This window comes from Mirounga angustirostris, unplaced genomic scaffold, assembly GCF_029215605.1.
Source record: "Mirounga angustirostris isolate CCGP_5_RB_7025 unplaced genomic scaffold, mMirAng1.0.hap1 SCAF_13, whole genome shotgun sequence".
Lineage (NCBI taxonomy): Eukaryota > Metazoa > Chordata > Mammalia > Carnivora > Phocidae > Mirounga > Mirounga angustirostris.
This window is the reverse complement of record NW_026991721.1, coordinates 103,956,840-103,981,307: the sequence shown is the minus strand read 5'-3', so window position 1 is coordinate 103,981,307 and position 24,468 is coordinate 103,956,840. Positions and strand designations below refer to the sequence as shown.

General features: G+C 42.1%; 1 protein-coding gene across 3 annotated transcripts in view; it reads left to right on the top strand.

The window, feature by feature from the left end:
* The first annotated feature begins 11,508 nt into the window (after nucleotides 1–11,508).
* Nucleotides 11,509–24,468, top strand: part of DDX10 (DEAD-box helicase 10) — a 329,122-nt gene continuing 316,162 nt past the window's right edge. For 2 of the 3 annotated variants that reach the window (XM_064577487.1, XM_045895094.3), the window contains exons 1-4: nucleotides 11,510–11,805; nucleotides 19,816–19,876; nucleotides 20,640–20,770; nucleotides 21,830–21,988. In XM_064577487.1, coding sequence (XP_064433557.1) covers nucleotides 11,620–11,805; nucleotides 19,816–19,876; nucleotides 20,640–20,770; nucleotides 21,830–21,988 — 537 coding nt within the window. In that variant the 5' untranslated portion in view covers nucleotides 11,510–11,619. Of the gene's footprint in view, nucleotides 11,806–19,815; nucleotides 19,877–20,639; nucleotides 20,771–21,829; nucleotides 21,989–24,468 lie in introns of all 3 variants that reach the window. The other variant, XM_045895095.3, reaches the window with a different exon arrangement.

Genomic DNA, 24,468 nt, shown 5'->3' with positions numbered 1-24,468 from the left:
GAGTGAGTCCTTGTCTTCCAACTGCACTGAATGCAGGAGGAAAATCTGACTGTCATCTTGGGTCTGGAATATCAGTGTCAGTGGCCCCCCCAAAATTTAAGTCCATTCAGTTCCCTTAGAGAAGATGCAATTGTGATTTTAATGTCTTTAGTATCCTACTTCTGAGACTATAGACTATGCCAATATCAGGATTTTATGGAATTTTATAAACTTAAGTTTTAGAGGGAAAAATGTCATTCAGATAAACAGATTGACCATAATAAAAGGAAATTAGGGAATTTGGGGAATCATAATTTTTCACTATAAGCTATGGAAATAATGAAAATGAAATAAAAAGCCATGGAAAGTAGTAAGATAAATACTAAATAGATATTGTGAAGCCTTTGTTAGGTTCTGGGGGGCAGGCATGGGAAACAAAATTTTTGTTTGAAAGACAGCAGTTAAAGGCAGATGAGCTCTTGAAATTTTTAGCCCCATAATTTCTCGTTCTGACTAAGCTCTCATACACTTACAGTCAAGGACCTTGTCAAGCAGTCAGATATTAAAACATGATTTATATAACTCATTAAAGTTTCTATTCACTTGCTTGTATTGCAGATGACTAGCCAAAAACCCTCATCGAGCTGACTTGCAACTTATGCTAGCATGCATTTTTGCATTTAGAATGAGGGTTTTTTTTTTCCTCCTATCAGTTTAAACATCTTTTTGACTCAGAGGTTCGCTTAGAGTAGTATTCTCTTGAGATATTTAGGATAATTTACTGATGCACATGCAAATTGGATAAAAACTTTTTAAATAAACTCATGATTTTAAAATAGTTTTAGATTTATGGAATTATTGTGAAAATAGCACACAGAGTTCCTATATATCCCACACCCAGTTTTGCCCGTTATCACAATTAATGAGACAATATTGATGCCTTATTAACTCAAGTCCATACTTTATCCGGATTTCCTCAATGTATGTCAAAAATTCCTTTTCTGTTGCAGGGCCCCAACTAGGATACCACATTACAATTAGTTGTCATGTCTCCCTAAGTTCCTCTTGGCTCTAACAGTGTCTCAGATTTTTCTCGTTTTTTGGTGACCTTGACAGTTTTGAGGAGTACCGATCAAATGTTTTCTAAACTGTTCCTCAGCTGAGATTTTACTGATGTTCCCCCCATGAATGGACTGAGGTGATGCATTTTTAGAGGGAAGAGCATAGGGTTCAAGTACCATTCTTGTTATATCATATCAAGGGTACCTACTATCAGTGTGACTTAGCAGTTGCCGTTAATCTTGACCACTTGGATGGGATAGTGTTTATCAGGGTTACTTCACTGTGAAGTTAGTCTTTTCTCTCCCTTCCCTACTGTACTCTTTGGATGAAAGTTATCATGTACGATCCAGACTTACGAAGTGTGGAATTATGCCCCAGTCTTTAAGGGAAAGTATCTATATAAATTATTTAAAATCCTTCTACAGGGGAGATTTCTCTATTCTTCCCTGTTTATTTATTCAATAATTTATTTATATCAAAATGGACTCATGGATATTTATTTTATACTTTGGGATACTATCTGATACTACTTTATTTTGTTGCTCAAATTTTCCAGCTGTAACTATTGGTAGCTCTTTCAGTTGGTTCCTGTATCTGTTCAATATTCCCCATTTTTCTGGGGTTTTGCTTTGTTTTGTGTTTTAAGCCCTCGATAACTTTTTGACCTTAAAGATGCACCAGGCTCCTGTAGTCTATTTCTTGGCCCATGACTAGAATCAGCCATTTCTCCAAGGAGCCTTAGTTCCTTTTCCTGGAAAATGGTATTAGAAAAAAGAACTAGGCACCAGGTATGTGCTACTGGAGTATCATTTTTTCTAGGACTTCTCAGCTGGCTGAGCAAAGAGACATATGTGAACACTGACCCATGTATGTGCATATCTATAAATATTTCTGTATCGATCTATATTAAAATAATCATGAGTTCCTACTGGTGTCTTCAGTGTTATTCCATCCCTACTGGCTCATTCTAGCTTCCTCCTCTTGCTTATCTCTAACTTACCACTGCAACCGACCATTCAGTATCCATTTCCTTAATTTTACAATTCCAGTATACATGTCTAGTGGTTTCAGAATTAACCTGTACCCATCTAGAGAACAGTATTTATGTATAGTTCCGGTTGCTTTTGGTTTCACAAACTCCACCCTTTTCCAAAGTTATTCTGGTCAGCATCTTTTCCTCCTACCCGCTTCAAGGAGACTGTTTCATACATTTGTGATACATGTAGATTCTTTTGTCACATTCTGCATTCTATCTGGGATCCTTCTGCCTCCCAAATGCTTTTTTAAAAATTTACACTCTTGTGAGGTTTATTCTTTGTCCTGTAAAGTTCTATGGGTTTTGACAAATGCTTTATGTTCTGTATTCACCATTATAGTACCATACAGGAAAATGATTATCACACTAAAAAAAAATCTCCTGTGCTTTATCTACTCAACTCTTCTCCTACTCCCATCCCCAGCCTTGGGCAACCACTGACCTATTAACTGTTTCTATAGTTTTGCCTTTTCCAGAATGAAATATAGTTGGGATTATATAGTATGTGGCTTTTTCAGACTACCTCCTTTCACTTAGCTATATGCATTTAAGATTCACCCATGTCTTGTAGTTTGATAGCTCATTTCTTTTTACTCTTGAGTAGTTTCCCATTGTGTGGATGTGCCACAGTTTGCTTATTTGTTCACTTAGTGAAACAATCTTGATTGCTTCCAGTTTTGGGTTACTATGAAAAAGACTACTATAAATATTTGTGTGGGGGCTTAAGTGTGGACATAACTTCTCAAGTCAGCTAGGTAAATACCTAGAACCACAATTGCTAGATTATATGATAAGACTATGTTTAGTTTCATTGGAAACTTCCAAAGCGGTTGTACCATTTTGCACTCCCACCATCAATGAGCAGGAGCCCCTGCTGCTCTGCATCCACCCCAACAGTTAGTATTTTCAGATTTTTAGGTTTTAGCCATTTTCATAGGTGCGTCATGGTATCTGAGTGTTGGTTTTTTTTTTTTTTAAAGATTGTATTTATTTATTTGACAGAGAGATAGAGAATACAAGTAGGCAGAGCAGCAGACAGAGGGGGAGGGAGAAGCAGGCTCTCCCCTAAGCAGGGAGCCCGATGCAGGGCTCGATCCCAGGACCCTGGGACCATGACCTGAACCGAAGGCAGACGCTTAACTGACTGAGCCACCCAGGTCCCTCACTGTTGTTTTAATTTGTAGTTCCTTAATAATAAATGATGATGGACATCTTTTCATATCTTTTTTTTGACATCCGTATGTCTACTTTTATGAGATGTCTATGCAGATCTTTTGCCTATTTAAAAAATTGGAATATTTTCTTATCATTGAGTTTAAATAGTTATTTATATATTTTATTTTTCATTTCAACATTTTATTTATTTATTTTTTGAAACACACATGTTAGCATTTATTTTATTTTATTTATTTTATTTTTTTTTAAAGATTTTTATTTATTTATTTGACAGAGAGAGAGACAGCGAGAGAGGGCACACAAGCAGGGGGAGTGGGAGAGGGAGAAGCAGGGGAACCCGATGCGGGGCTCGATCCCAGGACCCCGGGATCATGACCTGAGCTGAAGGCAGTCGCTTAACCAACTGAGCCACCCAGGCGCCCACGTGTTAGCATTTAAAGACCCTCCCTCCACAGGGCTTCAGGGTACCAGGACACAGTACCTCCACACCCTTAATCTTCTCCGCAGCTCTTCTACTGAAGAATTTGGCCTTCGCAGTGACAGACTGTCTTGGGAACTTTCCTTTCCCCAAAACTTTATAGTAGCCTGATCACACCATGTCAGTGAAGAAACAGCTCCAGTCTTATTTTTAGCAGCATTTACCAGTGTCTGCTCACTGACCAAGGTCCACAGTTTATTAAGATTGACAATTGGGCAGAAGCTCTGCTTCCTCATTGATGAAGAACACCAACTTTTCCAAAGTAACCTGTACGATGTTTGTTGAAGTTGATCCTGTGGTGCTGCATGTCACCAGCATTACTCCAGCCTCTGGGAGCTTCTGGTATTTGCCGGTAATTACTCTTCCCCACACCATGGCAAGAGGCACAAGGGCATTTTTTTTTTTTTTTCGGAATCCTGGTGGGGTCCACCATCTCCCTACTCCCCAACCTCCAGACTGTGGCTCCCACTCATGCTAGTCTGTATTCGGCCTCCGGCAATTCATCAAATTGTGACCTAAGTGTTCCTATTAGTGTATGGCTCCCGCAGCTCCTGGTAGGCAAATCTTGGCTGTGATTCTCTGGGTTTGCTTGTTTCTCCAGATTTCATGGTGGCAGTTTGCCCTGCAAACTCAGTTTTCTGATGGGTCCAAGAAAAGTGATTGATTTTCACTTGGTCCAGCTTTTTTTTTGTTGTAAGAATGGGAGTGAAAACATCCAAGCTTTTTGCATGTCAGAGCTAAACTGGCAATCTGCTGATAAAGATTGCTTATTTAATCTATGCAGGATGTAGAAATATATGGAAATAGAACATAGGTAGTGGACAATTACATTTAAGATGATCTTAAGTAACCAAACTCAGTCTCATCTTAGAAATAATAAAATTGACCCCAGTTGAAGATAAACTGCTATTTTCAAAGATCTTAATTTTTCCTAGAATGGGATAGATGGAGGGTGTTCAGTGATAAAAATAGATGGAAATTATCAGTGTCTTGCAGTGCCACAAACTGGGATGTGACACCTGGGCGTATCATTTAATCTTTCCTTGCTTCAAGTTTTCTCATCTGAAAAATGGGTTGTATAAAGTTTAGAGATAATGTATGTAATGAATCTAGCAATGCTTACTTACTACATGCTTAATAAATGTTAGCAATTACTTTTAATTAAAAAAATGTGATGGAAGAAAGAATTCAAAAATGTTGCAAAGAGTTTGAGGAGTACTAATTGTAAACCACATTCTTAAAGCAGGGAAGGCAGATAAACTGACCAGAAAACCAACTAGTTGGTGGCTATAAAAACCCAGGCTCAATTCCATCTAACCCCAAGGGAAAGCTAGCGTATGATCCTAGACTGCCACCTGCTGGCCTATGATCAACCAAAAAGAACAATCTGGAAGTTCCATTCCTCAAGTGGAAATAGTGATAGAAGTTTAGTTTCTCTCCGACTAATGAATAGTCTGAGTTTTGAGCTATTTTTACCGGTAGACCTCTTTAGCAGAATTCCTTATGTGTGAAAGCCACTGTAATTTTTATTGGTGACTTTGGTGAGTGGAGATGGCTTTGTTAGGCTTATTGGTATTATCTATGGCTCAAATGTGAATCAAGGACATATGGAGACTTTATTCATTACTATTTTCCTTTGATGTGTTAATCTTTCATAGCTTTATTATGGTGTAATTTTATGACATTAAACTGGAACGGATTCAAATTATATAATAAATTATAATCAGCTCCAATTGTTATGATTAATTATAATCTGTTAGACCAGAGGTTCCCAAAAGGCAATCTGCATACCAGTTGATCCGGCTGATTGCATCAGAATTGCTGGGTCTCTGTTTCATATTTGTAGAATCAGAATATTTTTGGGTAAAGCTGAGAAAGTACCATTTTAAAAAACACTCCCAATGTGATTCTCAGGAAGCTAACCTTAGAGAATATTATACTAGATTATAAATTCCTTAAGGCAAGGACAATTTCTTACTCATTTTTGTATTCTTGAGGCTTAACAATGTCCAGCACACCATAGGCACCCACAGAAAATTAGATGAGTGAATGAACAAATGTGTGCATAGATAAACATGGATTCATGACTCTTGGCAGCAGTTAGCAACACAACAGTTGTGGTGGGCTAGAACCTCTTGGCTTTCTAGTTTATGTGTACTAGCCAGTTAGGCAAATATACTTTTGTTGTTCTTAAAAATTTCAGAGGTTACACTCTGGGATAACGTGGCTGCATGATGGGGCGCCTGCGTGGTTCAGTTGGTTAAGCGTCTGGCTCTTAGTTTTGGCTCAGGTTGGGATCTCATGGGTCATGGGTTTCAAGATGGTCTCCTTCTGCACCCCCCCCCCCCCCCACTCGAGCACATGTGCTCTCTCTCTCAATCTTTTTTTTTTTTTTAAAGGTGGCTGCGTGTTGCCCCACCAAGTTCTAGAGGGTATGAATTAACGAAGATGGAGCTAACCAAAGCTGCAATCTCTAATATTGATTGTATCCTAAGAATGACATTAGACTGAACATACTGATAAGGCAGAAAGAAACAAAGAGGGATCTTTTTATTCGAATAAACATATGCTTTGTTATATTATTAATTTCCTTTCCAATAAAAAGTCAACATAAGGCTGAATTGATAAAAAATTATTTGCCATTTTTGCATGACAAGAGGACTTGGATGGGTCACCTTTTAGCTTCTTTAGGTGAAGTTATTCAGTTCTTGCAGGACTCTCTTGAAATTAAACAGTATTTAATTTTAGTAACAATGTAAAGAGGCCAGGTATAATGTAGAGAGCAGAAAAACTTAAAACAACTATTAGTGAAGAGGTCTTTTGTGTGCTAGGAAAAAAAGGATCCTGTAGAGGCGAAAAAGTTTTCCTTTCTTCTGCTATAGGTTCTTGGGCTGATCTAATAATTAAATTGTCATAAGACAGATTAACAGGAGAAAAACAACTTTAATTCTCACATATGAGAGCTTATAGAAATATGAGACTCAAAAGAAGTAACCAAAGTAGGCAGCTTTTATATCTTTTAGACAAAGAAACAATACATTTGTGAAGAATTGACAAGAGAAAGCTCTGGCTTGGGGTACTAAATTAGTAAAGAAGTAACAAGGTTTGTTCACAGGACCTTCTCAGCCTTGAATTCCCTATATTGGTGATAGGGGTGTCTGTCTCTTTTCTTCCTGGTATAAGGAGGGTACTTTGCACATGGGAGATTTAATTCCAGCTTTCAGGAAGTCAAGAACGTCAGAGTATTCTTGTAGCAGCTGTTTCTTAAGTAATTTTAATTCAAAATAATTAACATGCCAAAGTGGCATATTTAGGGGAAGGCTGCCCTGGGCCCCATCATCCCAGTACTAATTTAGTGTGGACATTTTATATTTTAAACCATTTTTATTGGGGCGCCTGGGTGGCTCAGTTAAGTGTTCTACTCTTGATTTTGGTTCAGGTCATGATCTCAGGGTTGTGAGATTGGGATCTGCCCTGGGTGTGGAGCCTGCTTAAGATTCTCTCCCCACCTCTACCTCTCCCCCACCTCACATGGGTGCACACGTGTGTGTGTCTCTCTCTCTATAAAAAAACAAACCATTTTTATTGAAAATAGAACATACCTATAGAAAACTACATAAAATGAGTATAAAGCCTAATGAAATAAAAGTATTTAAGGCAAACATTCTTTTTTTTTTTTTTTAAAGATTTTATTTTATTTATTTGACAGAGAGAAACACAGTGAGAGAGGGAACACAAGCAGGGGGGAGTGAGAGAGGGAGAAGCAGGCTTCCCGCTGAGCAGGGAGCCTGATGTGGGGCTCGATGTGGGGCTCGATCCCAGGACCCTGGGATCATGACCTGAGCCGAAGGCAGACGCTTAACGACTGAGCCACCCAGGTGCCCCAAAGGCAAACATTCTTATAACTACCACCTAGATCATAAATGCCCTCCATTTCCATCGGTCTTTGAGCTCTTCTTTATTTTCCAGCACCTCAAGATATCTTATACTTCTCTGTCCCAACCCTGGAATTAGCTATTTCTCCAAAGATCTCTGATTCATTTGATTGGGGAAAATGGTATTTATAAACTGAGATTTGGGGGACAGTTGTGTTCATCACTAGTGGAGTATTACTGCTTTCTCAAACAAGATAATCAGCAGTGAGGGAGGAAAGTGTAATATTTGTAATATTTGTTCCTCATCAGCTGATGAGGGCCCAAATATGGGTCTCGATCTCACGACCCTGAGATCATAACCTGAGTGGAAACCAAGAGTCAGACGCCTAACCGACTGAGCCACCCAGGCACCCTTCAAACAAGGTAATCTTTTTAAAAAAAGTTTTAAAATACAGAAAGAATATAATGGTCTTTTCACAGTTTTAGAGACATGTAATTTGAAGAATTATGATGATAAACAACTATGTAAAAATTTATAGTAGAGAGTAACTGATGAATAATATTATGTAAGGTATCAATCATGAGGAACAAATATTACACTTTCCTCCCTCACTGCTCCAGCAAATTTTAGGATAACTGCTCCCCCAATTGAAGTTTTGCCTATTTGTAGTACTAGTTACCAGGCATGTTTCCAAATCCTTTTCAGCTCTTTTTTCTTTTTTTTTTTTTAAAGATTTTATTTATTTATTTGACAGAGAGAGACACAGTGAGAGAGGGAACACAAGCAGGGGGAGTGGGAGAGGGAGAAGCAGGCTTCCCGCAGAGGAGAGAGCCCGATATGGGACTCGATCCCAGGACCCTGGGACCATGACCTGAGCCGAAGGCAGTTGCTTAACAACTGAGCCACCCAGGCGCCCTCCTTTTCAGCTCTTTAGGAGCTTTCTGAACATTGGTTGGCAGTGGAGAACATAGAGTGTCAATATTGAAATGTTGTAAAAACTAATGTCCTCAATGTCACAACTGAAAGCCTGTATAGGGATCATTTCTACAGAAAACAAGGTATTGGAGCAAATAAGCAATGAAATCATCATACAGGTGTCATTTTATGCAATCAAGATGTGAACTATTCGTATTACAAATTATTTCATCCTAATGACTTTAGAATGTGAGATTGAGTTCTTCATTGTGTTAGACTTGGAGTTTTCTATTATTTTATGTCAAAAATTTCATTTCCATAACAAACAAAATCACTTCCATTAAGACACTTCTATTTCATTCTCTGAATAGTTTTTGTTCTTATTCATGGGTAACAATGCCTTATGTTTCCAAAAATATTAATAATTATTTATTTTGAGGATTTCTTTTGCTTTCTGCATTGGTTTATTAGTTTTAGCTCCAAACTTTTTTTTTTTTAAGATTTTATTTATTTATTCATGAGAGACAGGGAGAGAGAGAGACAGAGGCAGAGGGAGAAGCAGGCTTCCCACGGAGCAGGGATCCCAGTGCGGGACTTGATCCCAGGACCCTGGGATCATGACCTGAGCCAAAGGCAGACGCCCAACCGACTGAGCCACCCAGGCGTCCCTTAGCTCCAAACTTTTAAGTTAAAGGATTTCCTCAAACATTTGGTGGTCTTTGGTTATTCTTTCACATTTGAGTAAGGCTGATTGGAAAAGATGAGTGAATGGAAGAGCTTATTAACTGGTGGGTTTCACTGAAGAGAGGACAGCTTAGCAATTGGACATTTCTTTCGTGGTTGCCTAAATGCCATTAGGTCCAAGTCTTACTCTTAGGCCAGTTTTCCTAGAGATGACTGTTTCAGTTTTTTTTGCCTGAGGTATGAATATACCTGGCTGCTTTAACTGTAGAAGAGTGACAGAGCTGCGTCTCATTTGTTGTTGTTGTTTTAAAGATTTTATTTATTTGTTTGACAGAGAGAGAGAGAGCTAGAGAGGGAACACAAGCAGGGAGAGTGGGAGAGGGAGAAGCAGGCTTCCCGCTGAGCAGGGAGCCCGATCTGGGGCTTGATCCCAGGACCCCGGGATCATGACCTGAGCCGAAAACGCTTAACCGACTGAACCACCCAGGCACCCCTTAGAGCCTCATTTGTTGTATATAGGTACTTAAAAGAAATTAAGAACAATTTTAAAAATTGTGATAAAATACACATAAAATTTACCCTTCAAACCATTTTTAAGTGTATGGTTTTGTGGCATTAAGTGCACTTGCACTGTTGTGCTACCATCTCCAGAACTGTTTTCATCCTACAAAACTGAAACTTCATGCTCATTAAACAGTAACTCCACATTTTTCCCTCACCTTGGCTCCTGACAACCTCCATTCTACTTTCATTTCTGATTTGACTACCCTAAGTATCTCAGATATGTAGATTCATACAGGATTTTTACTTTTGTGACTGGCTGATTTCACTTAGCATGATGTCCTCAAGGTTCATCCATATTGCAGCATTGTCAGGATTTCCTTTGTTTTTAAGGCTCAGTGGTATTCCATCTTACCTATATACCACATTTTGCTTATCTACTATTCCTGGATGGACACATGGGTTGCTTCTACTTTTTGGATATTGGGAACAATGCTGTTATGAATATGGCTATGTAAACATCTCTTTCAGACCCTGCTTTCCATTCTTTTGTGTATATATCCAGGAATAGAATTGTTGGATCATATGGTCGTTCTATTTTTAATTTTTTGTGGATGTATATACTTTTGAATAACCTCCCCTTATTGAGCTTTACCCTCCACCACATGTAGAGACTCTGGGTGTGAAGATTCTCCAGTTCACAGCCGCCCGCCTCCCCAACCCTTCCCCAACCATCTTCTGTCTAGGGAATGGACGTGTTTGGGGTAGTCATCTGGCTATGTGGTCTTGAAAAAATAATTTGAGGGCCTGAACAGTCTGCATGTGAACTTTGAACCTAATCCTGGTTTTCCCCACCACAACTCTGCCCCCACCCTTAAGTGTACACCAGTGGTCGCTCCAGATAAATGGGTCAAAAAACCAACCCATTGAAGGTCAATTCATGTAAATGGCCAACTTGCAAATAACTTTTCTTTCAATTCTTTATTTTTAGTTTTCATTTTGTCTTCATAACTGCATTTTAATGCAAATTCAGTTAGACTCTGCTTCAGTTCCCTATTGCTACAGCAGAGTCTGAGGAGTTGGATAAAAGGCAAAACCTTGAGGGACATTAGAATATAGAATATTAATTTTTTTTTTAAGATTTATTTGACAGAGAGAGACACAGCGAGAGAGGGAACACAAGCAGGGGGAGTGGGAGGGGGAGAAGCAGGCTTCCTGCAGAGTAGGGAGCCTGATGTGGGGGTTCGATCCCAGGACCCTGGGATCATGACCTGAGCTGAAGGCAGACGCTCAATGACTGAGCCACCTAGAATATTCATTTTTTATTCCTAGGGGGGTGGCCTGACTCGGATTGAAATCGGAAGTTATTATATAGCTGTTTGAGCTTTGGGCAAGTCTTTCAGTTTCCTGGGCTGAAAAACACAAAACGGGGATCACAATTATAATTCACAGACAGAGCACGTGTGTGTGTGTGTGTGTGTGCGCGTGTGTGTGCGTGCGCACGCGCCCGCTTTGCCAAGGTAAACCCAGGGCAAGCGTGTCTTAACAGCGCTGAAGTAGTGTGACGTCACCATAGTAACAGCCACCTGCGCGCCTGCGTCAATTTAAAGAGCCGGCGCACTCCTGGGGCCGCTAGCCCCGCCCTCTTCCTCAGATCGCTCCGCCTCCGTTTCCCCGCGGCTGGCCCGCTACGCCCTGCGGAATGCACGTCACCAATCAGCGTCCACTTTCCCCTTGCAGTCAACGCGAGTGCCCCGGTTTCAAAAGCTCGGGGGCGGGTCCCAGGTTCCGCGCACGCGTGGTCGCCCCGCTCTCCCCACGCTGGTTCCGCGTTCCCTCCGTGCCGTCGCTCCGCCTGGCCTGAGGTGTCTCGTGTCTGGCGGCGGTCTGGGCTGTCTCTGCCGCGGCAGCGATGGGCAAAACGGCCGGCCCTCGGGGGCCAGGAGGCCGGCCCGACCCGGTGCGGAGCTTCAGCCGTTGGAAGAAGAAGCACAGCCATAAGCAGAGCCAAAAGAAGCAGTTGAGGCAGCAGCTGAAGAAGCCCGAGTGGCAGGCGGAACGCGAGGCCATCGGCCGCCTCGTGCAGAACTACGAGAAGGTGAGGCCGGCGCGGGGGGCGGCGGGGGGCGCGGGCCGGCGGCGGGGGGCGGCGGGGGCGGCGGGGCCGCGAGTTCCCGCGGCGATGGAGCTCTGTCACCGGGGCCTGGGCGGGGGCGGGCAAGCCGGCCGTCCGCCGGGCTGGAGATGGGGGTGGGGTGACCCACAGGCGGTCTGCCGGGCGCCGGCCCAGGCCCCTGGACCACCCAGGCCGCTCTTCTGCTCGCCGCACCGCTCTTGATAAAGTAATGGAAACGCAGTGGCGCTTGAGAGCGAGGAGTTAGTAGTGAAACAGGGTAATACGCGCAGTAGTACTAACGACAGTAGTGATAATAAGGACACCTGGGTTTTCAGGCACTGCCCGTGTGCTTTACATTAATTATGTGACTTGAACTGAGGTATGGGTCGTATTCCCATTTTACAGGTGAGAACACTGAGGCTCCGAGAAGATAAGGAGCTTGTTTTAAGCTCGCATGTTAGTAGGTGGTATGGAATTGGAACCCAGACCCATGTCTTTCCAAGTCCAAGGGCTTTGCCTTTGACCCTTATGCCCGATCTGCAGACCTCGACCTCATCCGCCTTCCTTCCTGTGCTCATCTCCTTTTCTCTTCTTGGTTCCTCTCCCTGTCCAAGAACTGGCATAGGAAAGCTGGACTCCTGGTGTGTTTCTGCCATCTGCCATCCTCCGTTGTAGTGGATGTTCCCGGATGGGTAGCCCTGTGGTTATCATTTTGACCTCTTGTCCTTTCCCCCCGCCCCCTCAGCCTCCTGGGCATGGTCAGTACCCCTTCTCCTCGGCCCGCCACAAACCCCTTCTTTTGGCCTTCACCCACCTCATTCAGCCTCTCAGTGATTGCCCCCTTCTGGTACGGTACAATCAAGGATTTAATATATGGGACATTTCTGGAATTATAGTCATCGAGTGTCATGCTTGTATAGCTTTCCGTTAAATGCCTCTTAGGTCAACAGTAAGATTAGATAGATAACCTGTATTTCTGTTTGGGCTTTTATGTTAAGATAAATGACAATTTGATCCTGGCTTTTGATCACCAGATGAGTGACTTTGGGCAGGTTATTTACTCTGCTTCCTTTTTCTTATCTTTAAAAGGCATCATAATATCTATTTCATAAGTTGTTGGGAGGCGGTAGTAAGAACGCATGTTAAGCATTCTAGGCAGTGCCTGATACATATAAATATATTAGCTGTTACATTATTTCTACTATTGCTGTATGCACAGCATCTTAAGAAACCACTGTAAACTATTAGATTGCATTTTAGAGTGTTCTTTGACTAGACTTGCTTGAGGGATCTAGTCTCAGCCTTTCTTTCTTCTCTTGTGTAACAGCAGTGCTTATTCCTGTGGACTGGTGACTCCTTTTTGTATTCTACCCTCAGCCTTCTGAGTTTGTATTCTTTTCTTCTGACTGTGCTGGTTGTCTTTACCTGTCAGGATACCTTAAATACACAAGTCCAAAACTGAGCTCATTATCTTTGACTCCCCAATTCACAGTCCTGTGTATTAGTTCCCTCTTGCCACTGTAACAAATTGCCACAAACTCCATGGCTTAAAGTGATAGTTCTGGAAGCCAGAAGTCTGAAATCCATTTCATTGGGCTGGAATCAAGGTGTCATCAAGGCCGTGCTCCATCTGGAGGCTCTCGGGGAAAATCCGTTTCTTGCTAGCTCTGGCTTCTGGTGGTTGCATTCCTTGGCTTGTGTCTGCACCACTCCATTTCTGCCTCCACGGACACATTGCCTTTGGTTCTGTGTCAAATCTACTTCTGCCCTTTTAAAATAAAGATACTTCTGATTGCATTTAGGGCCCACCCAAAATATTGAAGATACTTGCTCATCTCAAGATCTTTGATAACGACCTGGACAAAATCACTTTTGCCATCTGAGATAATATTCACAGTTCTGGAGGTTAGCATATGGATGTATTTGGGGCTGTTATTTGGTCCACCACATGCTAGCCCTACTATCTAAGCAGACTGCTGAGCTAGAAACCTAGGAGTAATCCTAGAGACTTTCCTCTCAGCACATCTTACATCCAGTCACACTGATAATCCTTTCTGCCTCTTAGATTTTTAAAAAGTTACTCCATCCCTCCTGCTGTGCCTTAGTTCAGGCCCCATAAACTCTTGCATGGATTACTATGGTAGCTATTGCTTGTAATAGGGATTAGTAAGCTCTTTCAGTAAAGGACCAGATAAGTACCATGGCTTCAGCTTTGCAGGTCAGGAAGGTGGAACCCCTCAACTCTGCCATTGTAACACAGAAGCTGCCGTGGAAATACTTAAACACATGGGTATAGCTGTGTTCCAACAAAACTTCAGTCAGGAAAACTGGTGGCTGGATTTGGCCCTTAGGTCTTATCCCCCTCTGATCTATCTTCTGTATTGCTGGCAGAATGATTCTTTCCAAGATGAAAATCCAGTCATCTTATTCTTGATTAAAACCCTCCCTTGGCTCACAGTTACTTTCAGGAAAATGGTCAGATACTTTCATGTGTCAACACGTTCTACTCCAGCAGAAGAGTAAGTTATTTGTGGTCAGGCAGACCTGGTTTAAATCTCACACAGTTGGGGTATTGAGTAGCCAAGTTTCTTAATATTCCTAAGTCTCAGTTTCTTTCGTTCAGCAGAGATTACTAGCTACCCAGAGTGTTGTAGAGGTCAAAGAGGTAATGCATGTAAAACAAGTGGTGTGTGGTAAGCATACATGCAAGAACAACTTGTAATTTCATGAATTGGCCGTGTTCTCCGATGCTGCTACTTTTTTTTTTTTTTTTTTTTAGAGATTATTCAAATATTTTATTTACCTATTTGAGAGAGAGAGCAGGAGCAGAGGAAGGGGCAGAGGAAGAGGGAGAAGCAGGCTCCTGGCCAAGTGGGGAGCCTGACCTGGGGCTTGATCTCAGGACCCTTAGATCATGATCTGAGCTGAAGTCAGAGGCTTAGCTAAATGAACCACCCAGGTGCCCCGCTCCCTGATGCTTCTTGTCTTGGTACTTGATGTTTCCACCGCTTGCAGTGAGCTCCCGCATTCTCCCACTCTAGGAACACCTACCCGTCCTTCAAGATTTAAACTTTTCTTCCTGACCTCCCCAAGTGGAGTTAGGGCTGCTGTGTGTAGCGTTCTGTATACACTTTTATTACAACATTATCACCAGGCTGTGATGATTGGCTTCTGTGTTGAGCTGCTTTCTTTTCTTTTTTTTTTTTTTTAAAGATTTTATTTATTTTTTTGACAGAGAGAGACATAGCGAGAGCAGGAACACAAGCAGGGGGAGTGGGAGAGGGAGAAGCAGGCTTCCCGCCGAGCAGGGAGCCCAATGTGGGGCTCTATCCCAGGACCCTGGGATCATGACCTGAGCCGAAGGCAGACGCTTAACGACTGAGCCACCCAGGCGCCCTTGAGCTGCTTTCTTAACTTTCCCACTAGACCATCAACCCCTGACGGTCAGAAATCTTCGACACCCTCACCTTCGTGCTTCCAGACACTGGTAGCATAGTGCTTGTCCTGGAGTAGGCTCTCAGTGTTTAGATGTTGTTTGGGGCACAAGGACCTTTTCCAGATGGCTTTATTCTGGTTGGTAACATAGGTCAATTCTTTTTGGTCTCTGTTTGAATTACAATTACTAACACTTATGAAGCTTTTTACATGTTGACTTGCCATATCCTCACAATAGATGACACTATGAGACTGTTTCCATTATATGGGTGAGAAGCGTTAAGGAAGAGCAAGATTAAATAATTTCTGCAAGCTTAAACAGCTAGTAGTGAAAAAGTTCTAACTCAGGTAGCCTAGGTCTGATGCTAGAGTGCCAAATTACGACACTTTACTGCGTTGCACCTCACGAATGTTTAAATTCTAACCTTTTCACTATACGGAAGGAACAAATTTTTCCTGTAAGTATTGTGTTTTATTTCTTTATTTTTAATCTTAGAAATATTAAGATTTTGTGAGGAAAGAAATGCACTTTGAAATCAAATGCCAGGGCCAGCAATACTAGAATACAGTTACAGCAGATTGTCTAGGTAACTAAGGTGCAGACCCTCACGCAGGGTTCCTCCGATGATAGCGTCTGTGCATAAAACTATTATTACAGCGTGTTTATAATACAAGGATGGTGTTCAGTAGGCTCACTGGGAAAACACTGAACAGTTTGATTCAGAAATATCTGGAACAGTTTGACAAGGTACTTGTTGAGGTCTAGGTCAAAATAGATAGGAAAAAATACATGTCTGTGTCCCTACGGAGGTGGGGGGTTGATACATTTTGATAAATGTTAAAATCTTAAATATGTACAGTGCTGTGGAGTTAGAGGGTGGTGTAATTAGGGGGAAAGAGGTTGAGTTATTCTGTCCCTGCCCTTTCTGGCTAGGTGAATTAGAAAAATGTGTTTCCTCTGGGCATCCTGCCCTTCCTCTTTGTCTTTGCAGCCTCAGGCCTGGCTTGTGGAGCTGAGTGTGAGCTGGATTTCAGCCTCCATATGCCTCTGTGTGGGGCACAGACTGTCCAGCAGTTTGTGGTAGCCATGAGTGGAGCTAGTTCTTGAATGATGTGTTCTCCAGATAGAATAGATTGGCAAGAACATTGTATGTTGAGGGAGCAACACAAGGATATACAAAAAGATGTGATAACACGTGGTGTTCTTTGAGAGGGAGATGCTCTGTGGACTGTGGTATGTGTTCCTGAACTGGCTTCAGATGAGGTTGCAGAAAAGGGTCAGAGGTGGATTGTCAATGGTTTTGGAGGCTGTAATAGTTAAAATAATGGTCTCCTAAAGATGTCTGCATCCTAACCCTGAGCCTGTGAATAAGTTACATGGCAAAGGGTAATTAAGATTGCTGATTAGCTCACCTTAACATAGGGGGATCTGGAATATCCAGGTGGGCCCAGTGTGATGACCCAAGGGTCCTGAAATGTGGAGGAGAGAGGCAGTGGTGTGGGAATGCTGTGAAGTGAGGGAGACGGGAAGACCATTGCTGGCTGGTTTTGAAGATGGAAGAGGGACGTAAGCCAGTCCAAGGAAGTCTGTGGAAGCTGGAGAGAGCAAGGAAGTGGATTCTCTCCTGTAGTTACCAGAAAGAATTTTAGCTGAGTGAGACCCATTTTGGACTTCTGACTTGCAGAGTTTAAGTTAATAAATTGATGTTGGTTTAAGCCACTGTTGGTGGTCATTTGTTTCAGCCCCTGTGGGAAATTCATACAGAGGCGATATTTGGAAACTATCTGGAAGCAGTGGGGAGTCTCTGGGAGCAGTTAGAGAACATAGCCAAGCTGTACAGGCTGTGGAGGCTGTGACCAGGTCGGAGACTGTTGTTGCTATTGTCTAGGTCTTAGGTCTTCCGAGAGGCAGGTACCAAGTTGGGATTAAGTGAATTGGAGATTTATTGGGGGGCAGTGTCTGCAGAAGTGAAGGAGAAGGAACAGAAATAGGGAAAGGAGGGAGGACGGAAGGAGGAGTCAGTAGGAAGAGTCTCAGGCTGCGGCACAGTCTAAGAAGGCTTATGCTGATGGGGTGTCCTGGATCCAAAGCTGCCCTCGAGGGGACTGTCCGGTCCTGCAGGAATGGGGCAGGAAGGGTCTCCGGTTGTGCTGCTGATCTGAGTCATCGGGAGCAGCCAGGGAAGCATGGTGCTGTCAGTGGTGGCTCTGGAGGATCCACTCATCGACTACGGCTCGTCCTTCAACGGTGCTCCCCGCAGCCCGAGATCTGGGTGGTTTATTTCTAAGGCCACCACGTAGGGGGTGTGTGTTGGGGGTTCTGATGGAGAGTTGGGATTGAAGCTTGTGGAGAAACGTTGAGCTCTTTGTTTCAGTTCGGCACCTGTGGTTACTGTCGCTGAGAGACTCCATCTCTGCACCTGGGGTTCATTTAGACTGCCTTTGATAGTCGTCAGCTAGTGCTGGTTAGGAACCCTGTGCTCTAATCCACGTTTCCCCCCTTTAATCAGAATTTGGCGTCGTTTGAGGCAGATTGCTTTTCTTGTCATGATTGCAGGAGGTGGAGCATTCGAGGACGTTCTTCTATTTTCTTCTCCTGCTTTGAGGCTGTGAAAGCATTTTTCACTTTTGTGAGAAACGAGAGTTGTGAGAAGAGTGTTGGAGGAAGTCCTGGGGGTGGTGAGTGGTATCCACCCTGTTCTCCCCTCCGCCCCTCCAGCTTTCCCACCAGTGCTGGGAAGTCCCGGACAAGTACTGTTGCTGAAACATCTGTTCTCTGAGTTTAGAAGAGGGGCGCAGATTTCAGAGGGAGTGTGAGCACTGGAAGACAGGAGTGATTTGTTTTTAAGAAAAGAAAGGGCCGAAGGGGAGCTAGAGCGTTACTTTGTAGGAACATAGCCGACTTCTGTGAGTTCTAAATATTCCTTGGAATGTAACTGAGAGTCTTCTGGAACAAGGTTGGCAACCTTTTTCTGTAACAGGCCAGATAGTCAGTATTAGGCTTTGTGGGCCATGTGATCTCTGTCATAACCACAGAGACGCTATGTAAATGCGAGGCTGTAGCAGTGCTCCAGGAAAACTGTTTGCAAGAACAGGCAGCCGGTTGGATTGGGCCATAGTTTGCTGACTCCCGTTCTAGTTCATCGGTGGCGTAATTATTTCCTTCTGTTTCTTTGACTTCTTTCTAAGAATATGTTGGGTAGCTCTACATTGTAATGGCCGGCAGAGTGCTGGAATAGTTCCATTCTTCCAGACTTCCTGTTAGGAGGTCGGCAGGCTAGACAGAGATGTGCAGTATTTCCTTGGAGGAGCCCACTTTGCCCATGCCGTATCTCTGATGGAGGCTGACCAGTGTGTCGCTCATCTGGCTCCTCCTGCAAGCCTTCTCTTCTTTGTGAAAACAGCTTTTTAGCTGATGATATCACAAGTGCATGGGTGGACTGCCTCTAATATTGATGTTGTGTTTGGGAGATTTACCTGATGGGACACAGTATTCTCATGAGTTTTTCTCTTACGTGATTATTCCTCTTCACTCTTCTCTGGAATGATTTGTAGGGATTAAGGCAATGTGTTAATATTCGTGTTTTCAGCATGTGAGGACAGAGAATAACCCTATCTGGGCTACATTAAGGATCTTGGGAAAGATGATATGTAGACTGTAAAATGAAATAAAAGCTGTCATCCCTTTACTGCCTGGAGTGTAATTTAAATAAATGAACCTTACAAATGCAACTTTTCCCTTTTGTGAGTCATGAATAATTTGGCAGCATATTCCCAGATCTGAACAGGAGTTCCTGCTTTCAGCATCTGTAATAAAATAATTTTCCTGAGTAGCTGAAATGAAATTCAGAAAATTGGGTTTATGCTAATGAAGAACATCAGTAATGAACATTTAGATAATGTAAAGTTAAAGGGCAAAATGTTACTTACTGTGGCTTCAGAGCATGACGGAGACATTTCTTCTGTTTATTGTTAATGCCCTCTTCTTCACTGTACCCCTAAATGAGGAGTTGTCAGGTTGGATTTGGCATGCCACTGATGGATGGTTAAAACTTGAAAAGATTTGTGCTAACAAGATACATTTCTCTAGTTAACTTCAATCTGTTCTCCAAAGTGTGTAAATAGAAGTATTCTCGTTGTGTTCTGTGGCTTATAGTCATTTTGCCCCTTATTTCTTAATATTCCTTGAAGGATGGACTGAAGGTAGAGTTTCTTCCTAAAATTGACGTGGTGATGATTTACTGTGTTCTCAGAGGTGAAGGAGGGTTGTGGTGGTGGTGGTTTGTGTGTGTTTTGAATGAATGAGGGTTTTTTTTTTTTTAACCAATTTAAATTGTTACAAGCTTATATTTTTGATTCATGACAGCTTCCTTAAGGCATATTTCTTTCTAGAAGATGATGGTTTTTAATTAGAAGTGATGGTTGAATTCAATCCTGTAGTACCAAGGACTAGCCAGGCAGCACAATGTAAACGAAAATGGCCTTGTTGTAAAACAGATGAATTATATTGTACATTATTTTTTCTTAGCTGACACAGTCTCCTTTTTCTTTTTTCAGATAAATGTAAATGAAATTACAAGATTTTCAGATTTCCCTTTGTCTAAAAAAACATTGAAAGGTAGGCATATGGTGATTTTGGGACGTGTTGTTGGGTTTCTTGATGTTTTTTATAAATGGAAAAAGATTTAGAGCATTTAACTTGAAAGATATTACTTTGGCAAATAATTTTGTTATCTTGAACCTCTAACACCAAGAAACAATATTAATTCATTCGAGTATTACCGATTTGTCGTTCTCACCCTTTCTGAACTAAAAAACAGTACTGAAAAAACAAGATGCCAGGGCCTCTCAGTAATTAAAATAAAATCTAGTTATGTTAGTTAAAATGAATAAGACAACAAAAGTGACATCTTTTATATTCATGTGTTAGGGCCACCAGAACAAAATCTCAGACTGGGAGGTGGGGGCTTAAACAACAGAAATGAATTTTCTCACAGTTCTGAAGGCTACAAGTCCAAAGATGGAGATGCTTTCAGGGTTAGTTTCCTCCGAGAGCCGTCCTGGAAGGCTCTTTTCTGGGACTCTCTCCTTGGCTTACAGATGACTGCTCTCTTGCTGCATCTCATGTGGTTGTCCCACTGTGCAGTCATACTGTTGGTGTCTCTTTTTGTGTCCAAATTTCCCCTTATAAGGACACCAGTGACATCAGATCAGGGCTCATGAACTTAACCACCACTTCAGAGGCTTTCTGAATACTGTCACATTCTAAGGTACTGGGTGTTAGGGCTTCAGTGTACGAGTTTTAGGGGGCACAGTTCAGCCCGTACTCCTATTTACGGGGATTTTCTAAAGTGTCACTCTCTTCCCCTCCGCCCTGGCAGGTTTGCAAGAAGCCCAGTACCGTTTGGTAACTGAGATACAGAAGCAGACCATTGGACTGGCTTTGCAAGGTAAAGATGTTCTTGGCGCTGCCAAGACGGGATCTGGCAAGACTTTGGCTTTCCTTGTTCCAGTAAGTACTTTTTTTATATTGGGTCAGGTCCTCTATTACATGCTTTTAAAACATTCTATGCCTAGGTAGAAATCATGATGTAGAGAGTTGTTTCCTGTTGGATTTCTTTGGCTAGATTGCAAACTGTGTCAGGCGGGGCCCCAACTGTTCTGTTCTCCACCATATTTCCTCCGTCCTAACACGGTGCCTTGCACATGGTGGGCACTTAGTAACTTCTTGAATTCGTGAATTACTGTGCCTCGACAAGCCTTTGCATTCCTGAAGCATGTGGGTCTTCCAAGCGGCAGGTGAGAATGGTTCCGCCCTGTTGTAGGACCGCTGGGGCAGGCTGGGGAGGCTGTTTATGCACTCATGCTTGCAAACCTGCCAGTTGCATTTATACTTGCCACTTGTTTAGGATAAAGCTGAAATATGCTTACTTTAAGGAGATTGGTGATTCATTGAGAATTTTCCAGGACATTGCTAGCTGTCATTTTTGAGCAGTGAAACAATAGAGCCTCTTAGGAAGGTACTTATATCTCAGTTATGCAGTTGGTCTCATAATTTAATTCCTCAAAATAATTGGCTTAGAAAAGTCACATTTGAGTTTTTGTTCCAAGTACTGCAAAACCATTTTTCCCTTAAATCCAATTTTTCAAAACGATGTTTCTCTACAACTAGAAAGTTCAGTCACTGTATAATTATAGTAACTACACAGATGAAAGTTTAATGTGGTTTCTGTTCAGAAAATGGTGACAGATATTTTTCCGATATCTGTTTTAATAGTTTGAGGGCTGCACGTAGCTCTCACTGATTGCCAGTCTCCTGCCAGGGCTCTGGCGGCAGCTGACCTGCTGTGAGGTTTATGTTTCCTTCCCTCTATGACTTGAGGGATCTGGTGGCTAGAAGAAAAAGAAAAAAACAAAGCAAAGAGTTGTTCTTTCTGATTGGATGACACTTGTGACTGGTATGTCCTCTGCTTGGAAGGTGCCTTTGATTTGGAGGAGCAGGGTCGGTTCAGGAATCAAAATGCTGCCTTCTGAAAGACTTACTAAACACAAATTTGCTGTCTTTTTTGAGGTGCTGGAAGCCTTATATCGTCTACAGTGGACCTCAACAGATGGGCTGGGGGTTCTGATTATATCACCTACGAGAGAACTGGCCTATCAGACCTTTGAGGTTCTCCGAAAAGTAGGAAAGAATCATGACTTTTCAGCTGGTCTCATCATTGGTGGAAAGGTTTGTCCTTTTGTCTTGTCCTTCTTTTTTCTATAAATATTGGAGCACTGTGGCAGTTGACAGGAAAGAGGTGGAGATTTCATTTAAACAGGTAGGCTGGCATCCTGGTGGGGTCACTGTCATCTAGGGTTCTGATTATCAATTCTGAAGGTCCAGAAAGTCAATTTTTGTGAGGGTATCTGAATTGGTCAGGTTCTCTGAGATTATTGTACTCTAAACAGCCTGTAAATCTGTTTGTTAATTTACTTGGGAAAGGTACCATTTGAGTATTTGGACTAGTTCCTTTTAAGAAAATATCTAAGAGGTTGAATAATTCAGAACATTGCTGGCTCAGCAGCAGAAGAAAGCAAGACTGTTTTGTTTTGTTTTTAAAGATTTTATTTATTAGAGAGAGAGAGAGAGAAACAGCATGAGAGGGAAGAGGGTCAGAGGGAGAAGACAGGCTCCCACTGAGCTGGGAGCCCAATGTAGGACTCGATCCCAGGACTCCAGGATCATGACCTGAGCCAAAGGCAGCCGCTTAACCAACTGAGCCACCCAGGTGCCCCAGAAGACAGTGTTTAAAAAAAATTTTTTTTAAACTTTATTATTTTTATTTTTAAAGATTTTATTTATTTATTTGAGAGAGAGAGCGAGAGCATGAGAAGGGGGAGGGTCAGAGGGAGAAGCAGGGTCCCCGCCGAGCAGGGAGCCCGATGTGGGACGCGATCCCAGGACTCCAGGATCATGACCTGAGCCGAAGGCAGTCGCTTAACCAACTGAGCCACCCAGGCGCCCAAGCTTTACTTATTTTAAAAGATATTATTTTAAAATATTTTATTTATTTATTTGAGAGAGAGAATGAGAGACAGAGAGCACGAGAGGGAAGAGGGCAGAGGGAGAAGCAGACCCTCTGCTGAGCAGGGAGCCCGATGCGGGACTCGATCCCGGGACTCCAGGATCATGACCTGAGCCGAAGGCAGTCGCTTAACCAACTGAGCCCCCCAGGCGCCCTAAACTTTATTTTTTTAACTGAAGTATAGTTAGCACATAATTACATTAGTTTCAGGTGTACAACATACTGATTCAACAAGTCTGTATGTTTTCGTGTGCTCACAAGTGTAGCTGCCACCTGTCACCATATGACGCTATCACAGTACCGCTGACTGTCCCCTGTGCTGTGCCTTTCATCCCTGTGACTTTGTCATTCCATAACTGGAAGCTTGTATCTCCCACTGCCTTTCACCCATTTTGCCCATCCCTCTCCGCTCTGGCAATCATCAGTTTGTTTTCTGTATTTATGGGTCTCTTTCTGCTTTTTGTTGTTGTTGTTGTTTTGTTTTGTTTTTTTTGGATTCCACATGTAAGTGAAATTATATGGTATTTGTCTTTTTCTGACTTACTTCCCTTAAGCATAATATTCTCTAGGTCTGCCCATGTTGTTGCAGGTGGCAAGATCTCATTCTTTTTTATGGCTGAATAATGTTCCTTTATATAAATATACCACATCTTTTTTATCCACTCATCTATTGATGGACACTTGGGTTGCTCCCGTATCTAGGCTATTGTACGTAATGCTACAGTGAACATAGGGCTGTATATATCTCTTCAAATTCGTGTTATTTTCTTTGGATAAATACCCAGAACTGGAATTGTTGGATCGTATGGTAGTTCCATTTTTAATTTCTTTGAGGAACCTCCGTCCTGTTTTCCACAGTGGTTGCATCAATTCACATTCCCACCCACAGAGCAGCTGGGTTCTCTTTTCTCCACATGCTCGCGCCAACACTTACTTCTTTTTGGTATCAGCCAGTCTGGCAGGTGTGAGGTGATAGCTCATGGTGGTTTTGATTTGGATTTCTCTGATGGTTGGTGCCATGGAGCATCTTTTCATATGCCTGTTTGCCTTTGGGAAACTGTATGTCTTTGGGAACTGTATGTCTTTGGGAAAATATCCAAGTCCTAAGCCCCCTTTTTAATTGGGTTGTTTGTTTTTTGGTGTTGAGTTGTAGAAGTTCTTTATATATATAATGTATATATGACATATTGTATATAAATAGGATATTATAGGATATTATATATCATGATATATGAAGGATATTAACCACTTGTCAGATATGTCATTTGCAGATATCTTTTTCCATTTAGTAGGTTGCCTTTTCATTTTCTTGATGGTTTCCTTTATTGTACAAAAACTTTTTACTTTGATGAAGTCCTAATAGCTTGTTTTTGCTTTTGTTTCCCTTGCCTGAGGAGACATATCAAGAGGAATGTTGCTAAGGCCAAGAGATCACTGCCTATGTTTTCTTCTAAGAGTTTTATGCTTTCAGATCTTATGTTCAAATCTTTAATCCATTTCGAGTTTATTTTTGTATGTTGTATAAGATAGTGGTCCAGTTTGACTTTTTTGCATGTATCTGTCCAGTTTTCTTAACACTATGAATAGAAGAGACTGTCTTTTCTCCATTGTATATTCTTTTCTCTTTTGTCATAGATTAATT